This window comes from Ruditapes philippinarum, unplaced genomic scaffold (assembly GCF_026571515.1).
Source record: "Ruditapes philippinarum isolate M1 unplaced genomic scaffold, ASM2657151v2 ctg1506_1_1_1_1, whole genome shotgun sequence".
NCBI lineage: Eukaryota > Metazoa > Mollusca > Bivalvia > Venerida > Veneridae > Ruditapes > Ruditapes philippinarum.
The window spans coordinates 31898-58895 of NW_026864737.1; the positions used below are offsets into that span (position 1 = coordinate 31898).

A 26998-nucleotide genomic window follows, 5' to 3' on the forward strand; every position below is an offset into this window, starting at 1 on the left:
CGTGATAAATAAATAATCTTATATTGGTACATTAATTGATATGCAGTGGATTAAGTCGTATTTTAGCACCTTGCATAATCCCCATCTGACAAGATCCAACTAGAACCTGATTAAGTGTGATTGTCACACAGATAGGGTGTCTCCCTGTAGGTCAAAAATATTTTATTTATGCTTGGTTATTGATTTGAGATAAAAAAAATCAAAACAAAACAAAAACTTGACGTACATGATTCAGCATATTAATTCATTGTTGAAGCGTTGTTTTTTTTGTGATGGAAAAAATAGGTTGTGTGAAGGATATAATATGATGTGTTTTTAAAAGGAAAATATTTGCAGATTTTTTTTCGAGTTATACAATATAGTTTTATACCATGTTGTTTTATAAATTTTGGAATACACATGACAATGTTTGTGCATTGTAAAAACTGTTTGTTGCTGGTATTTAACAAATAGTGTAGTAAAAAAAAAAAATGTTATATATGTATATTTTATTTGATTGATATACGGATATACTGAATTAATACATGCATAGTTTTTGGAAGAGTTTTATGAATTTTGGAATATAGTGTATATTTATTTGTTCATGGAATTAAGGCTTGCTTAAATGTGGTAAGAGAAATTTATGGATAAATCTGATATCATAAACGATATTGCTGAAAATTCTGTTATGTTACCACAGACAGTTAGATGTATATAATTATGCAAGTGGAAATAAGTCTTTAAGACTTTAATGGGCTTTCCTGCATATACACATCTTACTGTCCTTTAAGTGGACCCTATGCATAGGGTCCTAAAAATAAAAAAATTCTTAAAGATGTTAGCATAAAACTTGAACTTATCTACTCTTCACAGTACAGGACAGATAATTAATCATACTTTTTTAGAAAAAAAGTTTTTTCTTCCTCCTTACTTCCTTCTTAAAGGACACAGTCTGGTAAATAAAATGTGTGAGCTATTTTCATCCACAGATATGGAAAAAGTACAGGACAGATAATTAATCATACTTTTTTAGAAAAAAAGTTAAAGGACACAGTCTGGTAAATAAAATGTGTGAGCTATTTTCATCCACAGATATGGAAAAAGTACAGGACAGATAATTAATCATACTTTTTTAGAAAAAAAGTTTTTTCTTCCTCCTTACTTCCTTCTTAAAGGACACAGTCTGGTAAATAAAATGTGTGAGCTATTTTCATCCACAGATATGGAAAAAGTACAGGACAGATAATTAATCATACTTTTTTAGAAAAAAAGTTTTTTCTTCCTCCTTACTTCCTTCTTAAATGACACAGTCTGGTAAATAAAATGTGTGAGCTATTTTCATCCACAGATATGGAAAAAGTACAAGACAGATAATTAATCATACTTTTTTAGAAAAAAAGTTTTTTCTTCCTCCTTACTTCCTTCTTAAAGGACACAGTCTGGTAAATAAAATGTGTGAGCTATTTTCATCCACAGATATGGAAAAAGTACAAGACAGATAATTATACCCCCAAAAACGAAGTTTGGGGGGGTATATAGGAGTCACTCGGTGGTCGGTCGGTCGGTCGGTCGGTCGGTCGGTCGGTCCAGACGTCCGTTGCATTTTCCTTGTCCGGAGCATAACTTGAAAACTAATAGTTGGAATTCAATATAACTACATACAATGGTCAAGCACATTGAGAGGAAGTGCAGTGCACAAGAACCATAACTCTATCTTGACTAATTACAGAGTTATTGCCCTTTGTTACTTTTCCTTGTCCGGGGCATAACTTGAAAACTACTGGTTGGAATTCAAAACAACTTCATACAATTGTCAAACACAATAAGGGGAAGTGCAGTGCACAAGAACCATAACTCTATCTAAAGTAATTACAGAGTTATTGCCCTTTGTTGCTTTTCCATTGCTTTTTTTTTTGTCCGTTGCATTTTCCTTGTCCGGAGCATAACTTGAAGACTAATTGTTGGAATTCAATATAACTACATACAATGGTCAAGCACATTGAGAGGAAGTGCAGTGCGTAAGAAACATAACTCTATCTTGACTAATTATAGAGTTATTGCCCTTTGTTACTTTTCCTTGTCCGTGCATAACTTGAAAACTACTTGTTGGAATTCAAAACAACTTCATACAATTGTCAAACACAATAAGGGGAAGTGCAGTGCACAAGAACCATAACTCTATCCAAAGTAATTACAGAGTTATTGCCCTTTGTTGCTTTTCCATTGCCTTCTTTTTTTGTCCGGACCATAATTTGAAGACTAATGGTTGGAATTCAATATAACTACATACAATGGTCAAGCACATTGAGAGGAAGTGCAGTGCATAAGAACCATAACTCTATCTAAAGTAATTACAGAGTTATTGCCCTTTATTACTTTTCCATTGCTTTCTTTTGTCCGGACCATAACTTCAAGACTTATTGTTGGAATTCATTATAACTTCATACAATGGTCCAGCACATTGAGAGGAAGTGCAGTGCACAAGAACCATAACTCCATCTTGATTTATTACAGAGTTACTGCCCTTTGTTTCTTTTCCTTGTCCAGAGCATAACTTTAAAACTACTGGTTGGAATTCAAAACAACTTCATACAATGGTCAAGCACAATAAGGGGAAGTGCAGTGCACAAGAACCATAACTCCATCTTGACTAATTACAGAGTTATTGCCCTTTGTTTCTTTTCCATTGCTTTCTTTTGTCCGGACCATAACTTGAAGACTTATTGTTGGAATTCATTATAACTTCATACAATGGTCAAGCACATTGAGAGGAAGTGCTGTGCATATGAACCATAACTCCATCTTGACTTATTACAGAGTTACTGCCCTTTGTTACTTTTCCTTGTCCACAGCATGACTTGAAAACTACTGCTTGGAATTCAAAACAACTTCATACAATGGTCAAGCACAATAAGGGGAAGTGCAGTGCACAAGAACCATAACTCCATCTTGACTAATTACAGAGTTATTGCCCTTTGTTACTTTTCCTTGTCCAGAGCATAACTTGAAAACTGCTGTTTGGAATTCAGTACAACTTCATACAGTTGTCAAGGACATTAAAAGGAAGTGCAGTGCACAAGAGCCATAACTCCATTTTGACAAAATACAGAGTTACTGCCCTTTGATACTTTTCCTTGTCCGGAGCATAACTTAAAACGTACTGGTTGGAATTCAAAACAACTTCATACAATGGTCAAGCACAATAAGAGGAAGTGCAGTGCACAAGAACTATAACTCTATCTTCAGTATTTATAGACTTATTGCCCTTTGTTCTTTTTCTTTGTCTTTCTGGACTTATTACACAGTAATTCAATTAAACTTCATCAATGGCCAACCACATTCAAAGGAAATGCAACATATATGAACAACAATTATCTTTAATTGCCCACAACCATAACTCTATGTTTCAATTCTTTTACAAGGTAATTCTGTTACTAGTAACATCCTCATTTCCGAAGCAGACTTGTGGGGGTATTAATCACATTTAGTGATAGTTCTAGTTAATCATACTTTTTTAGAAAAAAAGTTTTTTCTTCCTCCTTACTTCCTTCTTAAAGGACACAGTCTGGTAAATAAAATGTGTGAGCTATTTTCATCCACAGATATGGAAAAAGTACAGGACAGATAATTAATCATACTTTTTTCAGAAAAAAAGTTTTTTCTTCCTCCTTACTTCCTTCTTAAAGGACACAGTCTGGTAAATAAAATGTGTGGGCTATTTTCATCCACAGATATGGAAAAAGTACAAGACAGATAATTAATCATACTTTTTTAGAAAAAAAGTTTTTTCTTCCTCCTTACTTCCTTCTTAAAGGACACAGTTTTTGGTCTCCTTAATTGAATCTGGTAAATAAAATGTGTGAGCTATTTTCATCCACAGATATGGCAAAAGTACAGGACAATAATTAATCATACTTTTTAGCTCGACTATTCGATAAGAATAAGTAGAGCTATTGCAGTCACCCGAGCGTCGGCGTCGGCGTCGGCGTAACCACTTATGTTAAAGTTTTTGTAATAGTTCAAATATTTTCAAAGTCCATAGACATATGGCTTTGAAACTTTGCACACTTGTTCACCATCATGAACCCAACCTGTAGACAGGAGGAGGTAACTCTATCAAGCATTTTGACAGAATTATGCCCCTTTTTCGACTTAGAATTTACGTTAAAGTTTTTGTAATAGTTCAAATATTTTCAAAGTCCATTGACATATGGCTTTGAAACTTTGCACACTTGTTCACCATCATGACCCCAACCTGTAGACAGGAGGAGGTAACTCTATCAAGCATTTTGACAGAATTATGCCCCTTTTTCGACTTAGAATTTACGTTAAAGTTTTTGTAATAGTTCAAATATTTTCAAAGTCCATTGACATATGGCTTTGAAACTTTGCACACTTGTTCACCATCATGACCCCAACTTGTAAACAGGAGGAGGTAACTCTATCAAGCATTTTTTTTACTATCAAGCACTAAGAATAGTCGAGCGTTGCTGTCCTACCGACAGCTCTTGTTTAGAAAAAAAATTTTTTCTTCCTCCTTACTTCCTTCTTAAAGGACACATAGTTTTTGGTCTCCTTAATTGAATCTGGTAAATAAAATGTGTGAGCTATTTTCATCCACAGATATGGAAAAAGTACAGGACAGATAATTAATCATACTTTTTAGCTCGACTATTCGATAAGAATAAGTAGAGCTATTGCAGTCACCCGAGCGTCGGCGTAACCACTTATGTTAAAGTTTTTGTAATAGTTCAAATATTTTCAAGGTCCATTGACATATGGCTTTGAAACTTTGCACACTTGTTCACCATCATGACCCCCAACCTGTAGACAGGAGAAGGTAACTCTATCAAGCATTTTGACAGAATTATGCCCCTTTTTCGACTTAGAATTTACGTTAAAGTTTTTGTAATAGTTCAAATATTTTCAAAGTACATTGACATATGGCTTTGAAACTTTGCACACTTGTTCACCATCATGACCCCAACCTGTAGACAGGAGGAGGTAACTCTATCAAGCATTTTGACAGAGTTATGCCCCTTTTTGAGTTAGAATTTACGTTAAAGTTTTTGTAATAGTTCAAATATTTTCAAAGTCAATTGACATATGGCTTTGAAACTTTGCACACTTGTTCACCATCATGACCCCAACCTGTAGACAGGAGGAGGTAACTCTATCAAGCATTTTGACAGAATTATGCCCCTTTTTCGACTTAGAATTTATGTTAAAGTTTTTGTAATAGTTCAAATATTTTCAAAGTCCATAGACATATGGCTTTGAAACTTTGCACACTTGTTCACCATCATGACCCCAACCTGTAGACAGGAGAAGGTAACTCTATCAAGCATTTTGACAGAATTATGCCCCTTTTTCGACTTAGAATTTACGTTAAAGTTTTTGTAATAGTTCAAATATTTTCAAAGTCCATAGACATATGGCTTTGAAACTTTGCACACTTGTTCACCATCATGACCCCAACCTGTAAACAGGAGGAGGTAGCTGTATCAAGCATTTTTTTTACTATCAAGCACTAAGAATAGTCGAGCGTTGCTGTCCTACCGACAGCTCTTGTTTAGAAAAAAAGTTTTTTCTTCCTCCTTACTTTCTTCTTATAAAAGGACACAGTTTTTGGTCTCCTTAATTGAATCTGGTAAATAAAATGTGTGAGCTATTTTCATCCACAGATATGGAAAAAGTACAGGACAGATAATTAATCATACTTTTTTAGAAAAAAAGTTTTTTCTTCCTCCTTACTTCCTTCTTAAAGGACACAGTTTTTGGTCTCCTTAATTGAATCTGGTAAATAAAATGTGTGACCACAGATATGGAGAAACCTTTTAATCTAGGCGACAATCCCATGAATATTTCCCTAGGAAAACATTTCTAAATATTTTCCAAATATAGAAATAGAAAATCCACTTATTGTAATTTGTACTTTTTGTTCTCCTTATACAGTCATGAACATGTAAGTTCAGCTATATATTAAAGGAACTCCACTGAGGTCCAAAAGCTTACAAAGATAAAATTTGAATCAACTGGGTGACTTATAACAGACAGATATGCAAAAGAGTATCAGAAATAAATTAAAAATCACATATTTGTGGCATTCATATGAAATTCTGGAAAAACTGTCTAGACCTAAATCAAATGGAACATAAATCTTGAAAGAAATAATTTCAGTCCTGTCATGTCAAAAAACCAAAGTGATACATTGTACCCCTTTAAATAAATATTTTATTAAAGAGGAGTAAATATTATAGGTTTTATTTGATCCTAATGGGTAAAATCTTATCTTCTTATGAAAGATTTGTTTACTGTCAGGTATAAATGAAATAGATTAAAAGCTTTAAAATTGTTCATGTTTTTTGTTGCTATTTATGTAAAATTAAGATTTTAGAATATCTGTACGTCTTATTATTCAGTAGGGTTTATTTTAAAGTGTTTGTACAAAATAGACAAGTACTCTAAGGAAGGTTGTTTATTATTTTACAAGTCTTTTAACTTTATATAATTTGGAGTTTATTTGTTGAAAGTTTTTATTGTAAAAAAACTCTGTTGAGAACATGATTATTGATATATAATTGTGACAGTTGCATTTTTTTGTTTTCTTTGAATAGTTTCGCTGTACTATTTTGTTTGGATCTGTGAAGACTGTTAATACATACCGGTAATTTCTGTTTTGTTATGGAATAAAAGCATTAGAGTCGGAAAATGTAGGGGTTGAAAAGAAATAGGTAGAAAACGTATGAATATTTCATAACTGTTTTGTATTTTTGTATAAAAAACAAAACTAGTTTATGATATTTGAGTAGATTTAAAAGCTTTTTAGATGTTAACAAGGTAAAAGATTTATAAATTTTTCAAGAGCTATCGACAAGTTTTATAGGGCGCAATAAATTAGATTTCAACGAGAATATTTTCTATTACTTGTTTTTTTAACGTACTTAAGTAGCCTTTACTGTATTATGTTATAAATCTTTTTCACTGTCAAAGTCTGTAGCAAAAATTCTTTATTGAAACTGCCAAAAATAGAAAGAATTTTGTTCATTTTGGCGGAGTTCCTGGTATCCGAAGCAAAATGGAACGTAAGCTCAAGGTTATGTAAAATGCATACATGTGAAATTTTTTCAATGTTCAAGAGAGAATTTACTTCAAAGAGAGGGAGACTTTTTAATTGACAAATAGACATAGAAGGAAATTTTGAAATGAAAAAGAGGGACATTTATTTAAAAAAAACAAAAAAACACTTCTTATTCTAAGAAAAATATTTGAAATTTGACATGTGAAAGGGGGAGTCTCTCGCTTAAATAGGGATAGTTAACATGTATGTGAACGTAATTTGAGAAATGTGTACGAAAACGGCTGAAATTTTTTCAAGATTTCAGAAAAGCAGATCAAAATCGCCACACACAAAAGGTCAAATAGGTTATAACTGGAAAGAAATCTTAATTATGTTTATAATTTCAAATTTGACTGAAATTTCAGACAAGCAGAACAAAATTGCCACACACAAAATGACATATTGGCATTATATTGTTTTTAACTGGAAAGAAACTTTAATGTTTATAATTTTGTTAATTTCAGAATTTTTAAAAGGTATTCAACATGACAGAAAGTTGACGCAAATGGGAGGTTAGTCCCTCCCCCTTTCCCCTTTCTGTCCCCACCCACTGAAATAAACACAAAGAATCATGGGAGATCAAGGAACGGGCAAGTTGACGGCAAGCCTGGAAGATCTCTCGCTGAAGAAGCAGCTTCCACTACGTCAACAGGTAAAAAGTTATAGACGATTTCCTTTATCGTGTACTTGTTCAACAGATTATACATGTATATTTTATTGTCAGCTTATTACTATGCCATTTTACTAGTCATATTTTGAAATATTGTGGGTAATAACTAATATTGATATGAATTTAATAGCCTTGCATAAATAAATTGAAATGCTGTCTGTTCTTATTTGATGATTTTGGAAAGAAACTTATTTGGTAAACAACAGTTGATCCGTAAATGCCCTCAGTGTATATATGGACTTTTGTCTGCAATAAATTTTAGTTTTGAACTTTAAAGTTAAAAAGGTGAGATGGAATTTTTTGAGTTATTCTCTACTTTACGGCTACTTTTCAATGATTTTTTTCAGTTTTCCGTACATTTATACATATGTCATGTAATTTATACAAATGTCATGTATTTCTGATGTGTTTAATTTTGTTTTTTAAATGTCACCATTTACATTAATTTATAAAATGAATCTTTTTTAGAAAAGAGAAATAAGAAACTTATCAGTTCATTGAACGATCATTAAAATGTTTTTTTTTCAGGCCCAGAAACCCATGTTAAAATACAGCAACAATGCCATCAAACCAGTACAGTTGTTTAATCACGCTGACTTGATGTCAATACGCAGCAATGCCGAAGCGGCCCGTAACGCATACAGTAGTCTAAGTAACGCTTCCACGACCAGTACCATGTCAACTCCATTCCGATCCAGTATTAAACCAGCTCCCAGCCCACAAATGTTACTGCAACCAGCGACAGGTTTGTTCACCTCTTATAACCTTACCACATATTATAATCTTTAACCTGTTAAATTTCTTAAGTGGACTTGTTACCATTTTGGAACTGTCCATTATAAATTTTAGGGATATCAAGATGAAAATTGAAAGTTACTCGGCCAGCAGTATAAAGTTTGGTCATGCTTTACTAAAGTGCAGATAGCAGGCTGGCCTGGCTCTATTCTAGGGGCAAAGGCTAATTATCACTTACGGTTCCAGCATGTTAAGGGTTAAAGAATTATACAGTATGAATTTTATTCTCAATACCATTGCTAAGAAAGTTTCATTGTGACATAGTTGATTTATAAACAAGGGAAGATCTGTTTAAGCATTTTGATTGTTGAATATAGTGTTCCATTTAAGTTAACAAGAAATCTTTCTAAAAAGCTGGTTTCCAGTTATATGTTTCCATTTACAAGAAAATTAAATGCAAAAACAATAAATTTGTACCGTATCTATCATGTGCAATTTTGACAATAAAAGTTTGCCAATATCTATTTATTTGTTGAGGTTATTCAATTACAGTATTGCATTTAATATATATATATATATTTCAATAAAGTTGTAATATTTAAGCAATAAAACTTTGAATGTATTTCTTTTTAAAACATTAACAAAATTTTGTTGTTTTTGTGTTAGGTGCAAATGGACATCAAGCCAATTCCACTTCCTCTGGCCCAGTCAAAACTTCCCCTACTAAAGGGCATTCAAATCCATATGCACGACCTCTAAGTGCCAAGGACATCGTAAGTGATCTTCAACACCAGCAGAAGATTAAAAAGACCCCAAGCTCCACTCAGACTCAATCTGGGCCCGGCTCTATGTACACAAGTGGCGGGTCGGGAACCCCTATGTTTGGATTTCCAGTGAATGCATTCATGAGACCTCAAAGTGCTTTAAGGAAGGAAAATTCTGCTCAAAGTACTAGTACCAAGTCTATGTCCGATTCTAAAAACAGCATTAATTCACAAAGTTCTAGTGCGAAATCGAGTGTCGCTGATGGAAGTCCAAATAAGACTGGTTCCAAAGTCAGCCCTAAAAAGGTTATTCCGCCCACTAGACTGGAACGAGAGACAGATTTAAGCCAGACTGGTTTAGCAAACTCTAATTCTGGTTCCCAGACCATGAAAAACCAGTTTGGGCAAGCTAAGCCGGCTGCAAGTATGAGCTCTGAAAGAGTGAAACAGAGCCCTGAGAAAGCAAATGTTGTTAATAATAATACATCTAGTCCGTCCAAAGTAACTGCTGCTTCACAAACTCCTAATAGTGCTATTGCTAAAATGAACGACCCCTCAAGTGGTGAGGGTGTGAAAAAAGTGTTAAATTCTAAAACTGAAGTTTCGACCCAATCTAAGCCTATTGTTTATGCAAGACCTGTGTCATCACTGCCAAGGCCTGGTTCGGCCGCATCATCTGGAACACCAGACTCCCAGACCAAGGTTCGAAATCCTAGCTACACGCCAACCAAGCCGTATCATGAAGTAAATAATCCGTCCTCGAAACCGCCAATTTCGGCTGTGACGAAAGTGCAGCAGACGACAGAAACTGTTATAAGTGTTAAGGCTGATCCACCTAGGGGAAATACATACAAGGCTCCTACGAACATTACTAAAATGAACGATTTGAAACAATCCAGTGCAAACCAGAGTGGCAGTAGTTCAAAAGAATCGAGTGCTAGCTCTGGAACAATATATTACAGGAAGGAATCAAAGGCAGATGTTATGATTCATGAGCAGCGACCTCCAGCGGTAGGGGCACCTGCAAGACCTCTTAAAGGTGCAGAGAAGGGGTCAAGGACAAATTTGACATCAGGATCAGAGTTGGACGAGGGCGCTGATGATGAGTCAGAAGTTCCGTCAGGGTATGTAACTCTTATTATGAGAAAAAATAAGGTTCAGTTACTAAATTAGCATAAAATGCAAGTCTTATCAAAGTTTTGCAAAGGTGTCTGTTGGAATCAAGATTAAAATAATGTACAAGTAAGTAAATTATTAAAGACAATTTTATACAGAATTTTTGTCATTGACTGATATAGGGCTTTTGAAAAGACTATATATTTGCATTGAATTGCTTTCTTGATTACAAATTGATTGAACATAAATTTCTTTCTTTAAACTAACTTGTGAAGAGAATAAGAATACATATAAATAAGAAAAAAAAATTAATTATTAATAAATCAATACATAGTAGTAAATAAATAAAAAATTTTGTTCCCTTCTTGGGGGAGGGGGGTCATATAGATATACCCATGTCCATCTATTAAGATTTTATGTCCCCTACTTAGTGAATGGGTGACATAAAGATATGCCCATGTCCTTCTTTATACTGCCTATCAGCAAACAGACAAAACGGTGGAATGACACAGCAAACAGACAAAACGGTGGAATGCCACTGGGGGCATCTGTGAAACATTTCTAGTTTCTCTTGTTTATATCCTTTAACACTGGGAATTTAAAATCCACAAGGGATCTCATGCTTAAAATGTTTCGTTCTTGCGTTGTGTACATGAATATGATTATTTATAGGGAGCGTATGCCCGGAGACGGCGAGGCGAGCGTCGAAGACGACGAGGATTATGATGACTACGATGATGAAGATATGGTAGATGATTTAGATGATGACTGTATAGGAGGATCTGACGGTAAGCCAGAGATTTTTCTCACTTGATTGGGACAGGAAAGAGGCGTTAGTCTCTTGATTTTTGGAAAAATTATCTCTAAAATAGCTTTTTTAGGATGTAAAATAGCTGGGGTATGTTCAGATTTTTTTTAAGAAAACTGCATGATTTAAAAGATTTCAATTGGGAAGAGGCCTTTTATATGCCTCTGTTATATAAGGTGAAAAATCACTGTAATTTGAATGTTAAGTTCGGTTCCAAACCACTTTTTCGTATTATTTGCGTGTTTTGGTTGATAGTCATGTGACCAGCAGATGATTGTAACATAATTAAGGTGGTAAAGGTATACTGTTGAATACATGTAGTAGGACTGGGTATGATGAGTAAACTGTACAGATTAATTGGGCATGGCATTTATTTTCATTTGATAGTATTCCAGTATTTCGGTTAAATCATAGTAGGGTATGATAAGTAAACTGTACAGGTTGGTATGGCATGGCATTTCCTTTAGAACCAGTACTTTGGTAGTATTCCGGTAAAATTGTAGTTGTAACAATATTTTACAGTATGTTGTAATACAGTTATATACTTCTGTTAGGTACCAATTAATTGATTTGGGGTTGGTTTTTTTTTTTGCAATTTGCTACTTTAGTTTTGGTTTGTTATGTTAAATATACTCAAAAAGACTCATTTAAAAATGTGAAAATTTTAAAGTCAAAAGCGAAATAACCAGTAAATAACATTATAATTTATGAAAGAAGTTTTGTTTTTTCCCAAGCTTCCAGAAGGCCTAAAATTAGATAAGAGATTTTGATATTTGTAGCTCAGAGTGCTTGATTTGTGATGTTTATTATTATGTGTGTTATTGTCTTCTACTATATACGTCATATTCCAATCTTCAGGAGAATCTGACGGATATTCCTTCACTAGCAGTAGTATGTCACTAATGTCACGACGATCATCATCTGCTCATCGTCTGAAGGCTCGCGCATTCAGTGCGACAGGAAGTGACATAGGATCGGTCAGTCGACCTCAGACAGCCTCGCCGGACAGGACAGTAAAGCCACCACTTATCCACAGCCATTTTCCTAACATTCCGCCTGTCGTTACATTTGTTGCCGAGGGGGATAAAGGTGAAATGTCTTTTATGTGTTCTTTATTGATTTAAATTTATGATTGTCGGGTGACAATGCATTTTTCCAACCTCTGCCATAATTGGTATCCAAATTAACTTTATTTCTCTCACACTTCATTTAAAGTTAACAGCTTGAAAAAACATTTATATAATTTTCATCATAAAAAGCAGATTAATAATTTCAATATTCCAGATTCAAAGCTTACTGAATTGGAAAAAAGGTTCTTAAAATATACACGTGATTGTAAATATTGTACTTGCAGTTGAACAGCTGCCTTGGGATTACAGGAAGTTTTTAAAGTGGCGATTGAGTCCGATCACTCCGAATGTCGTTAAACACTGCCTTGCTAGGTCTGGATTTAGAATAACTAAACGTAAGTTTTGTTTGTTTGTTTGTTTTGGGTTTTACGTCACACCAACACAGTATAGGTCATTCGGCGACATTCCAGCTTTACTGGTGGAGGAAGACCTCAGGTGCCCCTCCGTGCATTATTTCAGGCACAAATGGGCACCTGAGTAGAACCACCAACGTTCCGTAAGCTAGCTGGATAGCTTCCTCACATGAAAGAATCCAAAGTTCCTGTCGGGATTCGAACCCACAGCGGTGAGGGGCAAGTGGTATGAAGTCCACGACCTTAACCACTCGGCCACGGACGCCCCCTTAAATGTAAGTAGCAGCCTTATACCAAAGCTGGCTATGTTTCTTTTCCGTTTTATTGATAAATTGTTTTATTTTTTTTTTAAAGAGTAAAGAAAAAAAAAAAGTGATGCCTTGATGCATCTCTGAAATCACCTTTTATTTTGAAGATTTATGTCCTAAAGATGGCCTAAGGGAGCGGGGGCCTAGTTGTTAAAGTATCTGCCTCTAAACCCAAAGATCACGGATTTGAGCCCTACTTGGGTCACAACCATGTTTCTTCATTTGACACCAGTACTGTTTGGTTTCAGGAAGCAGACTCGAAAGTGATTGATACATGTACAAGTTGCAAGACCTTGTCACAATCAAGGTTAAATAAATATGTTTAAACCAAAGATCATTTCTCCATATCTTGAAAATATACTAAAATAAAGTGAGAAATCAGCTCAGTTTCAACTCTAAAAATTTGTACTATATTACTTGTTAGTATAATTATAAGGTCACAAAATCTGTATGCAAAGCGTACAAATTCAGATTTGCCCTAAATAATTAAAAAGTGTGAACTTTTTGAAAATATTTTGTATATTTCTTTATGTAGGTAACCATGATTGGTTAGGCTGCTGGGGTAAACATATGAAATCTCCAGGTTTCAAAGCTCTCAGGGAATACCAGAAGGTAGGCACATATTTTCCATGATTTTGTTTATTATTTTTACAAAATTAAATATATAATTCACAATTTCTGTAAGAAGCTTTGTAACATTCTTTATTGAATCAATATTCGCAACTTAAACATCAGGTCAACTGTTAATAAATCAACTCTGTCTTTCTTTGTTTTTCCCACTTTAATTAGAGGAATGATGGCAAGGACCCCTGGGGAGTGGAAAATTGTGTTGCAGATGTGAAAAAAGGGGAAATTTACAAACAAATCGGACAGTCCATTTTATGTTTAACTGTGAATTGCAAACTACAATTACCCTCTCTATCCCCCACACTTTGGCTTTGAAATGGGTTTTAAATAAGAAATTTTTTTAAATGTTGGGTTTATTTAGAAATAGGGGGAAAATATATATTCATTTTTGACAGGGGAATGGGCTGAATTTCAGTCCCAAATATTCTCTAAATAGCACTGCAACTATACATGGAGAATCTCAATTTGATATCAAGATAGAATGTACTCTTTTGTTACTGTGTAGAAATGACATGAACTCTCTTGCTTCCTTTTATAAATAAATTTAAAATTCAAAACAAAGACAGAAAAAAGTATGGAAAAGATGTGAACAAAATTTATATATTTTTGTTTTTCAGTTAAACCATTTCCCAGGATCATTTCAAATAGGTCGTAAAGATCGCCTATGGAGGAACTTGTCCAAGATGCAGGTCCATTTTGGCAAGAAAGAATTTGGGTTTTTCCCACAGACCTATTGTCTTCCGATGGATGCTAAACTTCTGAAACGTGCATTTGAAGATGGTGGACCAAAACAGAAATGGATTATTAAGCCTGTAAGATATAATGCTAGACAGGGCTTCAGTAACCGAAATTTAGGAGTCATTTACTTCGTGATTTTGGCTTGTGACTTCTAAAATGTAATGCTTTTTTTTCTTTATAATGTGACTTCCAATGTCAGACATTTTGCAGTGTCTGACATCCAAATTTTGGAAGTTAATAGAAGTACTGGCTAGGTATATTTTCTTATAAAATTATGTCCTTACATTATTTCTTCTAAGCAGAGCCTTTATTTTGTTAGGGATTTCAACCAAACTTCCAAAGAATTATCCTAGTGCATATATTTAGAAGTTAAAAATGATTGGATAACATTCTGCTGAATTGTGGCCCTTTGTTCCCCCCCCCCCCCCCCCACAACATCTTCAGAAAACATGGTTCTGTGACAATTTCCTGTCCCGTTTTATATTAAGGATATAAATATTGTACAGTAAAATGTATGAAAATTTGATATTCATTTTAAGAATTCAATTTATTTTGTTTCAAAAATCACTGCAATTTACAATTAAAACAACAGGCCATTCTGTCTACATAACCAATTCTTGTTCTGAGGTTAGATACAGTGTATGAAAAGCTTATATTATTATTTTCTTTTCGTTATTTATTCTGTGATTCACAAATTTTTCACATGATTTATTCATTTTGCAGCCTGCATCGGCCAGAGGTATTGGGATCAAAGTCATCAATAAAATCACTCAGGTACCAAAGAAACGTCCAGTCATTGTTCAAAGGTAAGCATACATTAACATGGACAAACTTTTGTAGGAGAATTTCTTCAGTAATGCTTTAAAGTGCTGTATTTGTGACGGATTGGCCGTCTTTTCATTTTGGAATGGTCCATTCAAAGTTAAAGGGATTTCAGTACTAAAATACAATTATTGATTATGGGTTATAGTCAAACTGCTTGGAGGTGCATGCTGGCCTTGGTGATGTTTAAACACTTTGATTTTCAGCAGGTTAATATTTAAATAAAAATCACAACAACAGCCCAAAATTTGATATCAAGGTGTAACCCCCATTGGGAAGAAACAATTTCTTTATGAGTTGAAATCAATTTCATCATGTACTTCAAGCAATAAATTTATTAATAAATTTTTAATATCCATGAGCTAATGTTAAAGTATTCATTTAAGGTCCATTTAATACACTGAATATTAAATTAGTGCATAAATCAGTTGGTAAAGCCAGGTTTCACTATTATACAATATTTTTTCCCCCGGCATTTTCAGATATTTAGGTCGGCCTTATTTAATCAATGACAGCAAATTTGATCTACGTATATACGTATATGTGAGTTCGTATGACCCTCTCAGACTGTACGTGTTTGAAGATGGATTAGCCAGATTTGCATCTACGAAGTAAGTCACATTTTCAGGTGTTATTTCTGTGAACCATTAACATGATAAATATCTAAAATAGACTTGTCTATCTTACCATCTAGACAAAACCCTTCATTATTTTAAGGAAAATTTCAGATTATATAATGACTGAATAGCAAACAGTGCAGACCATGATTTGATGGCACAAAATGTGCTGGCTGATACTGGTCTGCACAGGTCGTATGGGTGGAATCTGTTGCCATTAGCAAGCTAAAGTTTATAGTTTTATGCTTTTCAAGTAAAAGATGCTGTTTGTATTCAGTGATTTACAGCTTATATAACAGATTCGATAAAAGGCCTCTTCCTAATTCAAAGTTTCTTAACATTATGCAGTTTTCCCAAAAATCTGAACTTAAACCTACTTTTTTTACTTCCCAAATTAGCAATTTTAGCACAAAAAAAAACAACAACAAAAAAACAAAACAAAAAAAAACCAAAATCAAGAGGCTAAGGCCTCTTCCCAATTAAGTGAGAAAAATCACTGGTATTGAAAGTTTAGTTTGTAACTGTTGTAATTAAGCGATAAATAAGTAAAAGGGGGTATGGGCGAGGTCCATACTCTCAGTGCCTGGAAGGGCACGTGGACCCTCATTATCCTTAGAAATCTAGAATACAATTGGGGGTTGGGGGGGATCAAGGTTATCCCTTTACCATTGAAGCTGGGAGATCCCTATCTGACTTTTACAGTGTTATTTTTACAGACTTACATTCCGTTCAAAAAAATTGTTAAGAAACTCAATGTCAACGTTTAGAACTGTCCACTATTTAAGGTGATGATGTGCAAGCGGTCGCATAGCTCAGTTGGTAGAGCTAAAGAACAGTATTCCAAGGGTCCGGTCAGACTGCCAATTTTCTCACCCTGTGACATTTGGCACCCAACGGGGAACCATGACTGAATATAGCTCTGTAACCCTGAGAAATTTGGGGCAGAATTTCAATATAGTGGAGAATATGTCATGGTTCAGAACTGTTCACTATTTATGGGAGAAGATGTGTAAGCGGCCTTACAGCTCAGTTGGTAGAGCTGCAGAACAATATTCGGACCCTGGTTGGAGTCGTGGTCAGGCTGCACATTTTACTCACCCTGTGACATCAAGAATTGATACAATTGCGTTTTGAATTTTCAGGTATTCCAACTCCATGAAACATCTAGCCAACAAGTTCATGCATCTTACAAACTACAGTGTAAATAAAAAGAATGCAGACTACCAGGCTAATGCTGATGATACAGTGTGTCAAGGTCATAAATGGTAGGTTGCAAGGGGTATAAAATAGATTTTTTTTGTTACAAATTGTACGCATGTTTTTGCATTAAAGCTGGCATAATTTTCATAATACACTTTGATTGCTTAATAATAACTAAATATATGTTAAAGGGTTCTATTCTATATGTAACTGAATGCAACATGTTAGACCTGCAAGTGTTATGTTACAGAAAAATTCCTACATTTCCCAAGATTTTCCTCCTTACATTTTCTTCAGATTTTGTTCCTTTTTTAGCTCACCTGAGCATGCTCAGGGTGAGCTTTAGGATCGATGATTGTCCGTCGTCCGTCCGTCGTCCGTCCGTTCACATTTAGTTGTTAACACTCTAGCGGTCGCATTTTTGCCTCAATCATCATCAAACTTGGTCAGGCTGCTTATCTAGTTAATAGCTCGGATGAGTTCGAACATGGGTCATCTCGGATGAGAAACTAGGTCACAAGAGCTAAAAATAGAAAAACCTTATTAACACTCTAGAGGTCACATTTTTGCCTCAATCATCATCAAACTTGGTCAGGATGTTTGTCTAGATGATAGCTCGGATGAGTTCGAACATGGGTCATCTCGGATGAAAAAGTAGGTCACCGGAGCTAAAAATAGAAAAACCTTGTTAACACTCTAGCGGTCACATTTTTGCATCAATCATCATCAAACTTGGTCAGGATGCTTATCTAGTTGATAGCTCGGATGAGTTCGAACATGGGTCATCTCGGATGAAAAAGTAGGTCACCGGAGCTAAAAATAGAAAAACCTTGTTAACACTCTAGCGGTCCCATTTTTGCATCAATCATCATCAAACTTGGTCAGGATGCTTATCTAGTTGATAGCTCGGATGAGTTCAAACATGGGTTATCTCGGATGAAAAAGTAAGTCACTGGAGCTAAAAATAGAAAAACCTTGTTAACACTCTAGCGATCACATTTTTGCATCAATCATCATCAAACTTGGTCAAGATGCTTGTCTAGGTGATAGCTCAGATGATTTCGAACATGGGTCATCTCGGATGAAAAAGTAGGTCACCGGAGCTAAAAATAGAAAAACCTTGTTAACACTCTAGTGGTCACATTTTTGCATCAGTCATCATCAAACTTGGTCAAGATGCTTGTCTAGGTGAAAGCTGGGATGAGTTCGAACATGGGTCATTTCGGATGAAGAACTAGGTCACCAGAGCTAAAAATAGAAAAACCATGTTAACACTCTAGAGGTCACAATTTTGCCTCAATCATCATCAAACTTGGTCAGGATGTTTGTCTGAGTGATAGCTCGGATGAGTTCGAACATGGGTCATCTCGGATGAAAAACTAGGTCACAGGAGCTAAAAATAGAAAAACCTTGTTAACACTCTAGTGGTCACAATTTTGGCTCAATTGTCATCAAACTTGGTCAGGAAACTTGTCTATGTCATTGCTGGGAATAAATCGAACATGGGTCATCTCGGATGAAAAACTAGGAGCTAAAAATAGAAAAATCTTGTTAACACTCTAGTGGCTACTGTTGTGATCCAAATATTCTGTTAATTGGTCTGAAAGTTTGTTTTGATGATTTCTAAGTCAAAATCGAACATGGGTCATCTTGGATGAAAAACTAGGTCACACCGCCCAAATATGGAAAAACCTTGTTAACATTCTAGTGGTCACATTTTCGACTCAATTATCATCAAACTTGGTCAGGAAACTTGTCTATGTCATTGCTGGGAATAAATCGAACATGGGTCATCTCGGATGAAAAACTAGGTCACAGGAGCTAAAAATAGAAAAATCATGTTAACAGTCTAGTGGCTACTGTTGTGATCCAAATATTCTGTTAATTGGTCTGAAAGTTTGTTTTGATGATTTCTAAGTCAAAATCGAACATGGGTCATCTTGGATGAAAAACTAGGTCACACCGCCCAAATATGGAAAAACCTTGTTAACATTCTAGTGGTCACATTTTCGACTCAATTATCATCAAACTTGGTCAGGATGCTTGTCTAGGTAATTGCTTGGATGAGTTTTCGAAATCGCATGTGAAACTAGGTCACCGGAGCAAAAAATAGAGAAATCTTGTTAATACTCTAGTTGCTACTGTTTTGATCCAAGTATCCTGGAAATTGGTCTGAAAGTTTGTTTTGATGATTTCTAGGTCAAGTTTGAATATGTGTCACCTGGGTATAAAACTAGGTCGCACTGCTCAAATATGGATAATCCTTGTTAACACTGTAGTGGTCACATTTTTAACTCACCTGTCATGAGACTTGGTCAGAATACTTGTCTAGGTAATTGTTTGGATGAGTTTGATAAGTCAGGTGAGCGATCTAGGGCCATCATGACCCTCTTGTTTTTTTTTATTGCAAATTTATTTATTTGTTTTATTATGAAAGTATTTATATGTTGTACTTCATTATTTAATACTTGAAATTTAACTGACCACCAGATGGCCTGAAAATCTTAATACAGCAAAGTACAATGACAGGATATATGATTAACAGGAGAAGATTTTATCTGGTTTATCGTGTTTTCAGGAGTTTAAAAGCATTGTGGAACTACATGAAACGACAGGGTGTGAATACTTCAGCAGTTTGGGAGAATATGAAAGATCTCATAATTAAAACAATTATCAGGTATGTTTATTTTTTGAAATATGTTTATCACTTAATATTATAATAATAATAATATTTGCTAACGCCAAATATCTGGAGCTTTTAATTCACTATCTTTTCGACACCTGGAAATATCCACTTATACAGTAGTTTTTGAAAATTTCATAAAAAATGGATGCATTTCACCCTTGTTTATTGGGTTTTATTCAGAATTTGTTCAATAAGAATATAGAAGCATTTTTTTCACAAGTAGACTAGTAGTGGCTTGAAAATTTCATTTAAATGCTACATGTATATATGTATCTGAAAAATGGAAACATTTTTCCATTCTAAATTATGGCCCATTAGCATGACTAATCAAATTTAACACAGACAAGTAAGTTTGAAAATTACAAATGTAATCAAATTTTGTTGATATTGTTTCAGAATAGGGGCTTGGTTTGCTGCATCTTGTCTATATATTTTTATAGTGAAACACTACTGTCAAACCTGTGTTAAAAGACCACCTCTGAATAAAGATCACCCTGTATATAAAGGCCACACTGATAACCCTTCTTTGATAAGATAGAACAAAGTACTTTATCTATTTACAGGGTGTCCGTTAGACCCTTGAAATGACTCTTTGACCCTTCAAATTTCCAAAAGGCCTGATTTGACCCTCAGGATTATAACTGGAGGGTCAAATTTTGTTAAAATCATGGGGATTTGGCCTTGAAGTTGGTAAAACTTAATCAAAATGACCCTCAGGATTTCATGGCTAGTGATAAATATCCACTTATCTATATAAAGCCCATTTCGGTCTCTCCATTTGAAGACCTTTATTCACAGGTTTGACTGTATTTTTTTGTTTCCTAAAAAATTTGTGTCAAAAGTTTAGCATTTGTTTATCTAGTGAAATATTGTTGTAAATCACTTGAAATTACAGTGTGAAAAAGAATTATACTGTAAATAGACATACAGTGGAACCTGTCTAATCCGAACTCGTCTGGACCAGAAGAAAAGTTCGAATAAGAAAGGTTTCCGGATTTAAAAGGTTTTTTACATGTTTGTTCATGTTATTGGCAGAATAGTTTAAGGAAAGAAAACGGGAATGCATTTGAAATTGCAATATAAATATGTTATTTTTGCAGTCTCTTATTGTTCATTTTTATACATGTGTATACAGGAATAAATAAATAAATTAAAATAAATAAATAAGCAAAAATGTAAAAAGTAAAATTAGAAAAAAAAATTGAAAAAAGTTGTCCGAAATTCGGAGTAGACAGGTTCTGGATCCGAAAGGTTTTTACTATTGAAAATAGAACGAATAAAATCTGGACCGGACACTTCGTTCCAATAAGAAAGGATTCCGGATTAAAAGGGTTTGGATTAGCAAGGCTCCACTGTATTATCAGTTCTGTAGAGTTGGGGTGTCTTGCATACATGAAAAAAAATTGAGAAAAACACACACATATATATATATAAATATGTAATGTATAGACACTATTTGGATACTTCACATCAACACTTTCACATGTTATTCACTGTCATCGGGATATGTTAATGTTAACCCTACCCTGCGGAAACCAGAAGTGATTAGCCTTTGCACTGCCATGCAATCCAACTTTAAATTTTCATCTTGATATCCCCAAAACTGATAATGGACTGTTCTAAAAATAGAAACTGGACAGGTCCATTTCATTAATAATCAAGTTGTTTTAAGGGTTAAATATTATCAAAAATAACATTGTGACTAATCAAATAAGTCTTAACAATCACATATTTCAGATAAAAAAGTCATCAGTTCTTCGTTTGAAAAAATATGATGATTACTCAAGTTTTATTATTTTGATATTGAAACTTTACAACCTATAGCTAGACAAATTTATGATACAAATTTAACAAGGTAAAGTTATAAGATAAAAGATACAGAGCTATAAGATACAGATTTTCATGCTTTTTATGGGGGGATGGTTTTGATTGGGTGGGGGTGAGGTGTGGGAAGACTGACAAAACAGTGGAATATAGGGGAAGTTTTGTCATAATCAACACATTTCTTGTATTAAATTTCTAAATTGTTTTACAGTTCAGACGGACCGGTAAACAGTTTGATTAAGGCTAACTGCAAGAGCCGTTATTGTGTACATGAGCTGTTTGGCTTTGATATTCTTCTGGATGAAAGCTTGAAGCCATGGATTCTTGAAGTTAACATATCACCAAGGTTTGTTTTCTAGTTTACATACTTTTTTTTGTATACATACATTTCTAGTATACATAAACATTTCTAGTATACATACTTTTCTAGTATACATACAATATAGATTTTAGATGTCTGTGTTTACCTTTTTGCTGCCAGACCTGTAACTTTATATTTAAAATATAATTAAAAGCGTATTTGCCTTGAACAATTCTAAAAACTGCAGGAAAAAATTATTAAAGATGGATGCATATTTTTCATTGTATGTTTGTGATATCTGTAAAATTCATACTTTTATTGAAGAATTGAACAGGATTTAAATAAAAATGATTTTTTTTCCAAATCTCAATCCAAAATATGATGAAAATACAAGATAAAAAAAAATCAGTAGATCACATGAATGTCCTAATAGGGGTCTGTTTTGTTTGCAAAAAGATGGTACTTACTTTTTTCATGCTAAGTAATGGACTTTCAATCTTTGCAAAACCATTCCATCATTTTAGGGAAAATTTCAAAATATGCACTGACTGAATAACAAACAGTGCAGACCATGCACAGGTGGCAGGGAAGTGCCAATTGAGTTTGGTCTGCACTGGTTGCATAGGGAAAATCAGTAGCCATTGGCAGGGTTAGGGTAAATATACAAACAGATAATATATGTAATTTTTTATACCACTTTTTAAAACATGAAACATCATTAAAAATTTTGACCACATTTTTTTTATTCTTTACAGTTTACATTCCAACTCTCAGCTTGACATCAACATAAAAGGTCATATGATCAAGGACCTGTTTAACATTTCCGGTATACGTGTACCGGACAAACACGATCTAGTCCAACATCCGCCACAGACCAGCGGACCACCAGATCTCAGGTAAAAGGCGTTTATATATTGTAATAGGGCAATTCAGAGAAAACTGCTCAGAAAAAGTACGATATATATTGTATAGAGGCCTTGGATCTGAAAATTAAGGACATCATATATGAAGGGCCTTTAGGCAAATATATTGGAACTTTGGGTACTTAAGGTCTCGTGTAAAGAGCATAATGTGGTGGCAGATCTCGGGTTGAGGAAATAATATGTTGGTAACATGGGGGTTTCAGATCCCAGCCAAAAGTGCCTTGTATGTATCACTAAATAGGGGTTTTGATCTGAGAGAAAATGGACAGTATATATCAGTAAATTGGGGAGGGGAGGGGAGGGGAGGGGTTCAGATCTCCTGTTTAGGACATATTAATATATTGGTAACATCAGAGTTTCAGATTCTGGTCAAAGTACATAATATATTATTAACATGGGAGCTTCAGATCTGAGGTAAAGTGCAGTATTTGTAAATTTGGGTTTGTATTATAATACAGCTGTATTTTTATATAACATGGGTGTTTCAGGTCTCGGAAAAAATACATTATACTCATATATTGTCATAATATTGGTAATATGGGGGTTTCAAATTCGAGGTTAAGGGATGTTTATATCAGTAAATTGGGTGTTTCAGATTTCAGTAAAAAGCTATTTACATAATTATGTAACATTCAGGTTTCAGGTCATTATCTATTGCCATTATATTGGTAAAATAGGAGTTCCAGGTCCGAGATTAATGGCTGTATATATATCAGTAAATTGCATGTATCAGATGTCAATAAAAGAAGTGTATTACTATTTAACATTGGGGGTTTAGATCTCAGTATTTTGTTAACATAGGTATATTACTCACAAATTAAGGCATCATGTCAAAAGTTATATATAGGGGTTCTAGATCTCATGCTGATAAGGTTTTACAACCAGCATAAGTATCTGGCATTGGAAGGTAAAAACAGGTAGAAAAACACTAACATGCTCAAAGAAAAATCCCAAAAAATAATATACATGTAGATATTTCACTTAAAATACATAAAGCATAGTAAAATAGCCCTTCTCCAATAATTTGTCATGCAATTATTTTACTACAATAGCAAAGTGATTGAAGACCGTTTAGTTTTTTTGTAATCTACGCGTAGTTTGAATTTCATTTTGGCGCTTTTCCATTGTTTATTGATAATTTGATATTAAACAGCTGATCGGCTCGTGTAATACTTGTAATATTAATCAGGCTTTGTATTTGTATGGAACGAATACGTTGTAACTTAAATGACCCTGTTAATTTGCCGTAATCGTGCCGAAAGTTTATACAAGATATTTGATAAGATTAGAAAGCATTGGCATACTTCTTGCTTGAAAAAGCGTGTCTGTAAAGAGGTATTTTTAGCTCTTTAATTGAAAAGCTGTATATAGAAATTGTATATAGAAATTGATACAGAACAATGTTTCCGTGGCTTTGATTTTAGGATATACAATAATGAGGCAAGGTTGTAAATCAGTCTGTATATAATACACAAGGTTTAAAGGTCAAAAGGTGTAAAATGGCAGTTTATGGTCACAGTAAAGATCAAAAGATATCATTTACTTTAAAAGGTGTGTCATATTTCACTTACATGCGGTATGAGTGTAATATACATTTATGCAAAGAATAGTAATATAGTGTTGAAAAATTGCATTGAAATTTTCCATGTAATTTTGTATGATACTTTGGCTAAAGATATTTATGTATTTAATGCCAAATGTGTACTAGTCTTTGGTTATACTGGCACCTAACTCAGGGGCAGTGGTTGGGGATGGTGGGGTGGGGGGGTACCTTTTGTCTGTCCCAACATTGCTACATTTGTAGGTCAATGCAATGGTTTGATTTTAGGTAAAAACTTCAGGAGATATTTCCAACTCGCAGGCTGTGGCATAATATTATACCAGGGAATCGAAAATCCAGAATTCTAAGTGCCTAGAAATTTTTTATTCAGGTTCAGGAAAAAAAATTCTTGTATATCAGACTGGCGTTTCTGTTAGTTTTATCTATGATAGAAATGTCATCTGTCATTGTGGGTGCCAGATGAGTCACGTGCTATACAATGGCATGCTTATGAAGACGTAATTTTACCGTTATGAATGAAGTTGTAATTTCATATGCTGTTGTAAGAAAATAGTTATGGGTGTTATGACATAATTTTCCATGGGAAATGTTTTAGTAAGGTAAAGAATTTAAAATATGATGGAATTTTGTAGAATATACAAGAAAAAATACCTGACAAATGCTTGCGGTTGGTACCAGAATATCCGTCCCTCGGGAACCCGCCCTTGGATATGAATTTTGAGTTTTTCCTCTACAAGTATATTTATTAAGAGAATGATTTTCCCTTTAGAATAACAATGGACTGATCCAAATTAAAAAAACAGGGCAAAACCATTACAAATTTATAGGGATGAAGTTTTCATCAAAAGTTAATTGCATAGCTAAATGATGTTGCATGTTCATGAAAATTTTTTATCTTGTTTAGCCATGCAATTATTGGCATGCACATGGAAAAATCTTGTCACGATATTACCATGTGTCCACCATATATAAATCAATGAGGAAAAAAAATTACATCACTTGATTACATTTATATTACAACTCCGATCTTCTAAATGATAGAATCTTGCTGATTAAACAATTCAGTGTTTTTTTGGCAATCTATCCTGGCAATGTTCAGGTATTTAGCCAAGTAAACCATGCTCCATGATTGATAAATATCTCGTGACAAAATAAAGTCAAACAATAGAGTTTACAAGTTTTGTATAATTCTTAAGATAATCTGTGTTTTCAGCATTTTTTTTATTCACAATAATGTTTACAGCTAATTAACGTCAATAGAATTCATGTATGTAGCAATTAGTTTACTGTAGACTAAACAATACAGTTTCATGGCTTCTTTAATGTTTTTAGTGAGTAGTTTAAAAGGCATTAGCAGAAACTGGGTCCTATTGAGTTTGCCCTAAGGCTGGTTCCTCCTGTTGGGTTTGCCATAATTCCAGTTCCCTATTGGGTTTACCCTATGGCCAGTTCCTACTGGGTTTGCCCTAAGACTTGTTCCTATTGTGTTTTCCCTATGGCGAGTTCCTATTGGGTTTGCCCTAAGACTGGTTCCTATTGTGCTTTCCCTATGGCCAGTTCCTATTGGGTTTGCCCTAAGACTGGTTCCTATTGTGTTTTCCCTATGGCCAGTTTCTATTGGGTTTGCCCTAAAACTGGTTCCTATTGTGTTTTCCCTATGGCCAGTTCCTTTTGGGTTTGCCCTAAGACTGGTTCCTATTGTGTTTTCCCTATGGCCAGTTCCTATTGAGTTTGCCCTAAGACTGGTTCCTATTGTGTTTTTCCTATGGCCAGTTCCTTTTGGGTTTGCACTAAGACTGGTTCCTATTGTGTTTTCCCTAAGGCCAGTTCCTATTGGGTTTGCCCTAAGACTGGTTCCTATTGTGTTTTCCCTAAGGCCAGTTCCTATTGGGTATACCCTGAGATTGGTTCCTATTGAGTTTGACCTATGGCTGTTTCCTATTGGGTTAGCCCTAAGTTCATCTCCTATTGGATTTGATTTAATGCTGGTTCCCTAAGGCCTCCTGGCCCTTCATATTCCTTATAGCACATGGCACCTTTCTTATTTATTGACCTATCTCTTAGATATGAAGATTAGCATTGTTGTTATTTCAATGACCTACCAATAGATAAGGTTTCAAAATTGCTGAGGAGAGAATTAATAAGATAGACATACTTACCTTTGTATATAGGGTAAATGTGTAATGAAATGGAGTTGAAATTTAGACCTGAACAATGCTTGTGTGTCTAAAAACAAATGGGGGAAAAACACCACAGAAAAGAATAAATACCAAGTTTGGGATTTTAATTCTTACCCTGATGGAACCGAAAGTGTAAAGCCTTTGCCACAAGTATAGAGCCAGGCTGGCCTTTCCATACAGTCTGACCAGGCTGTACAAACTTCAAATTCTCATCTTCATATCCCTAAAAATTGATAATGGACAGTTCCAGGAGAGTCCATTTAAGAAAAATTTTGGCAGATTAAGGTTTAAGTTCTTTATGTCTTCTTTTAAAATTTGATCTTTCATTTGTAGTAGTAAATATAAGTTGTACTTTATACATGGATCATAAAATCCATATACTATACCATTATTAAATTCTAAAGGTGCAAATTGTCAAAATATTGACTTTGCGTGGTTACAACTGTAAGGTCATCTCAGGTCAAACTAAATGTAGGTCGTAGGTATCAGCTTACTATAATCAGTGTCTACGATCGCAGATTTAATAAAAAAGCTTT

The 26998-nt window shown here is 34.4% G+C and overlaps 1 protein-coding gene across 1 annotated transcript in view; it reads left to right on the top strand.

The window, feature by feature from the left end:
* The window catches only part of LOC132726678 (tubulin monoglutamylase TTLL4-like), a 54692-nt gene that overhangs the window by 8122 nt on the left and 19572 nt on the right, over positions 1-26998 (top strand). Inside the window, exons 2-15 of the mRNA XM_060712023.1 lie at positions 7564-7751; positions 8298-8514; positions 9171-10392; positions 11057-11172; positions 12051-12281; positions 12547-12657; positions 13519-13595; positions 14228-14422; positions 15072-15154; positions 15653-15781; positions 16930-17052; positions 19566-19664; positions 21709-21843; positions 22554-22694. Of these exons, the coding sequence (XP_060568006.1) occupies positions 7671-7751; positions 8298-8514; positions 9171-10392; positions 11057-11172; positions 12051-12281; positions 12547-12657; positions 13519-13595; positions 14228-14422; positions 15072-15154; positions 15653-15781; positions 16930-17052; positions 19566-19664; positions 21709-21843; positions 22554-22694 (2960 nt within the window). The 5' untranslated portion in view covers positions 7564-7670. The remainder of the gene's footprint in view (positions 1-7563; positions 7752-8297; positions 8515-9170; positions 10393-11056; positions 11173-12050; positions 12282-12546; positions 12658-13518; positions 13596-14227; positions 14423-15071; positions 15155-15652; positions 15782-16929; positions 17053-19565; positions 19665-21708; positions 21844-22553; positions 22695-26998) is intronic.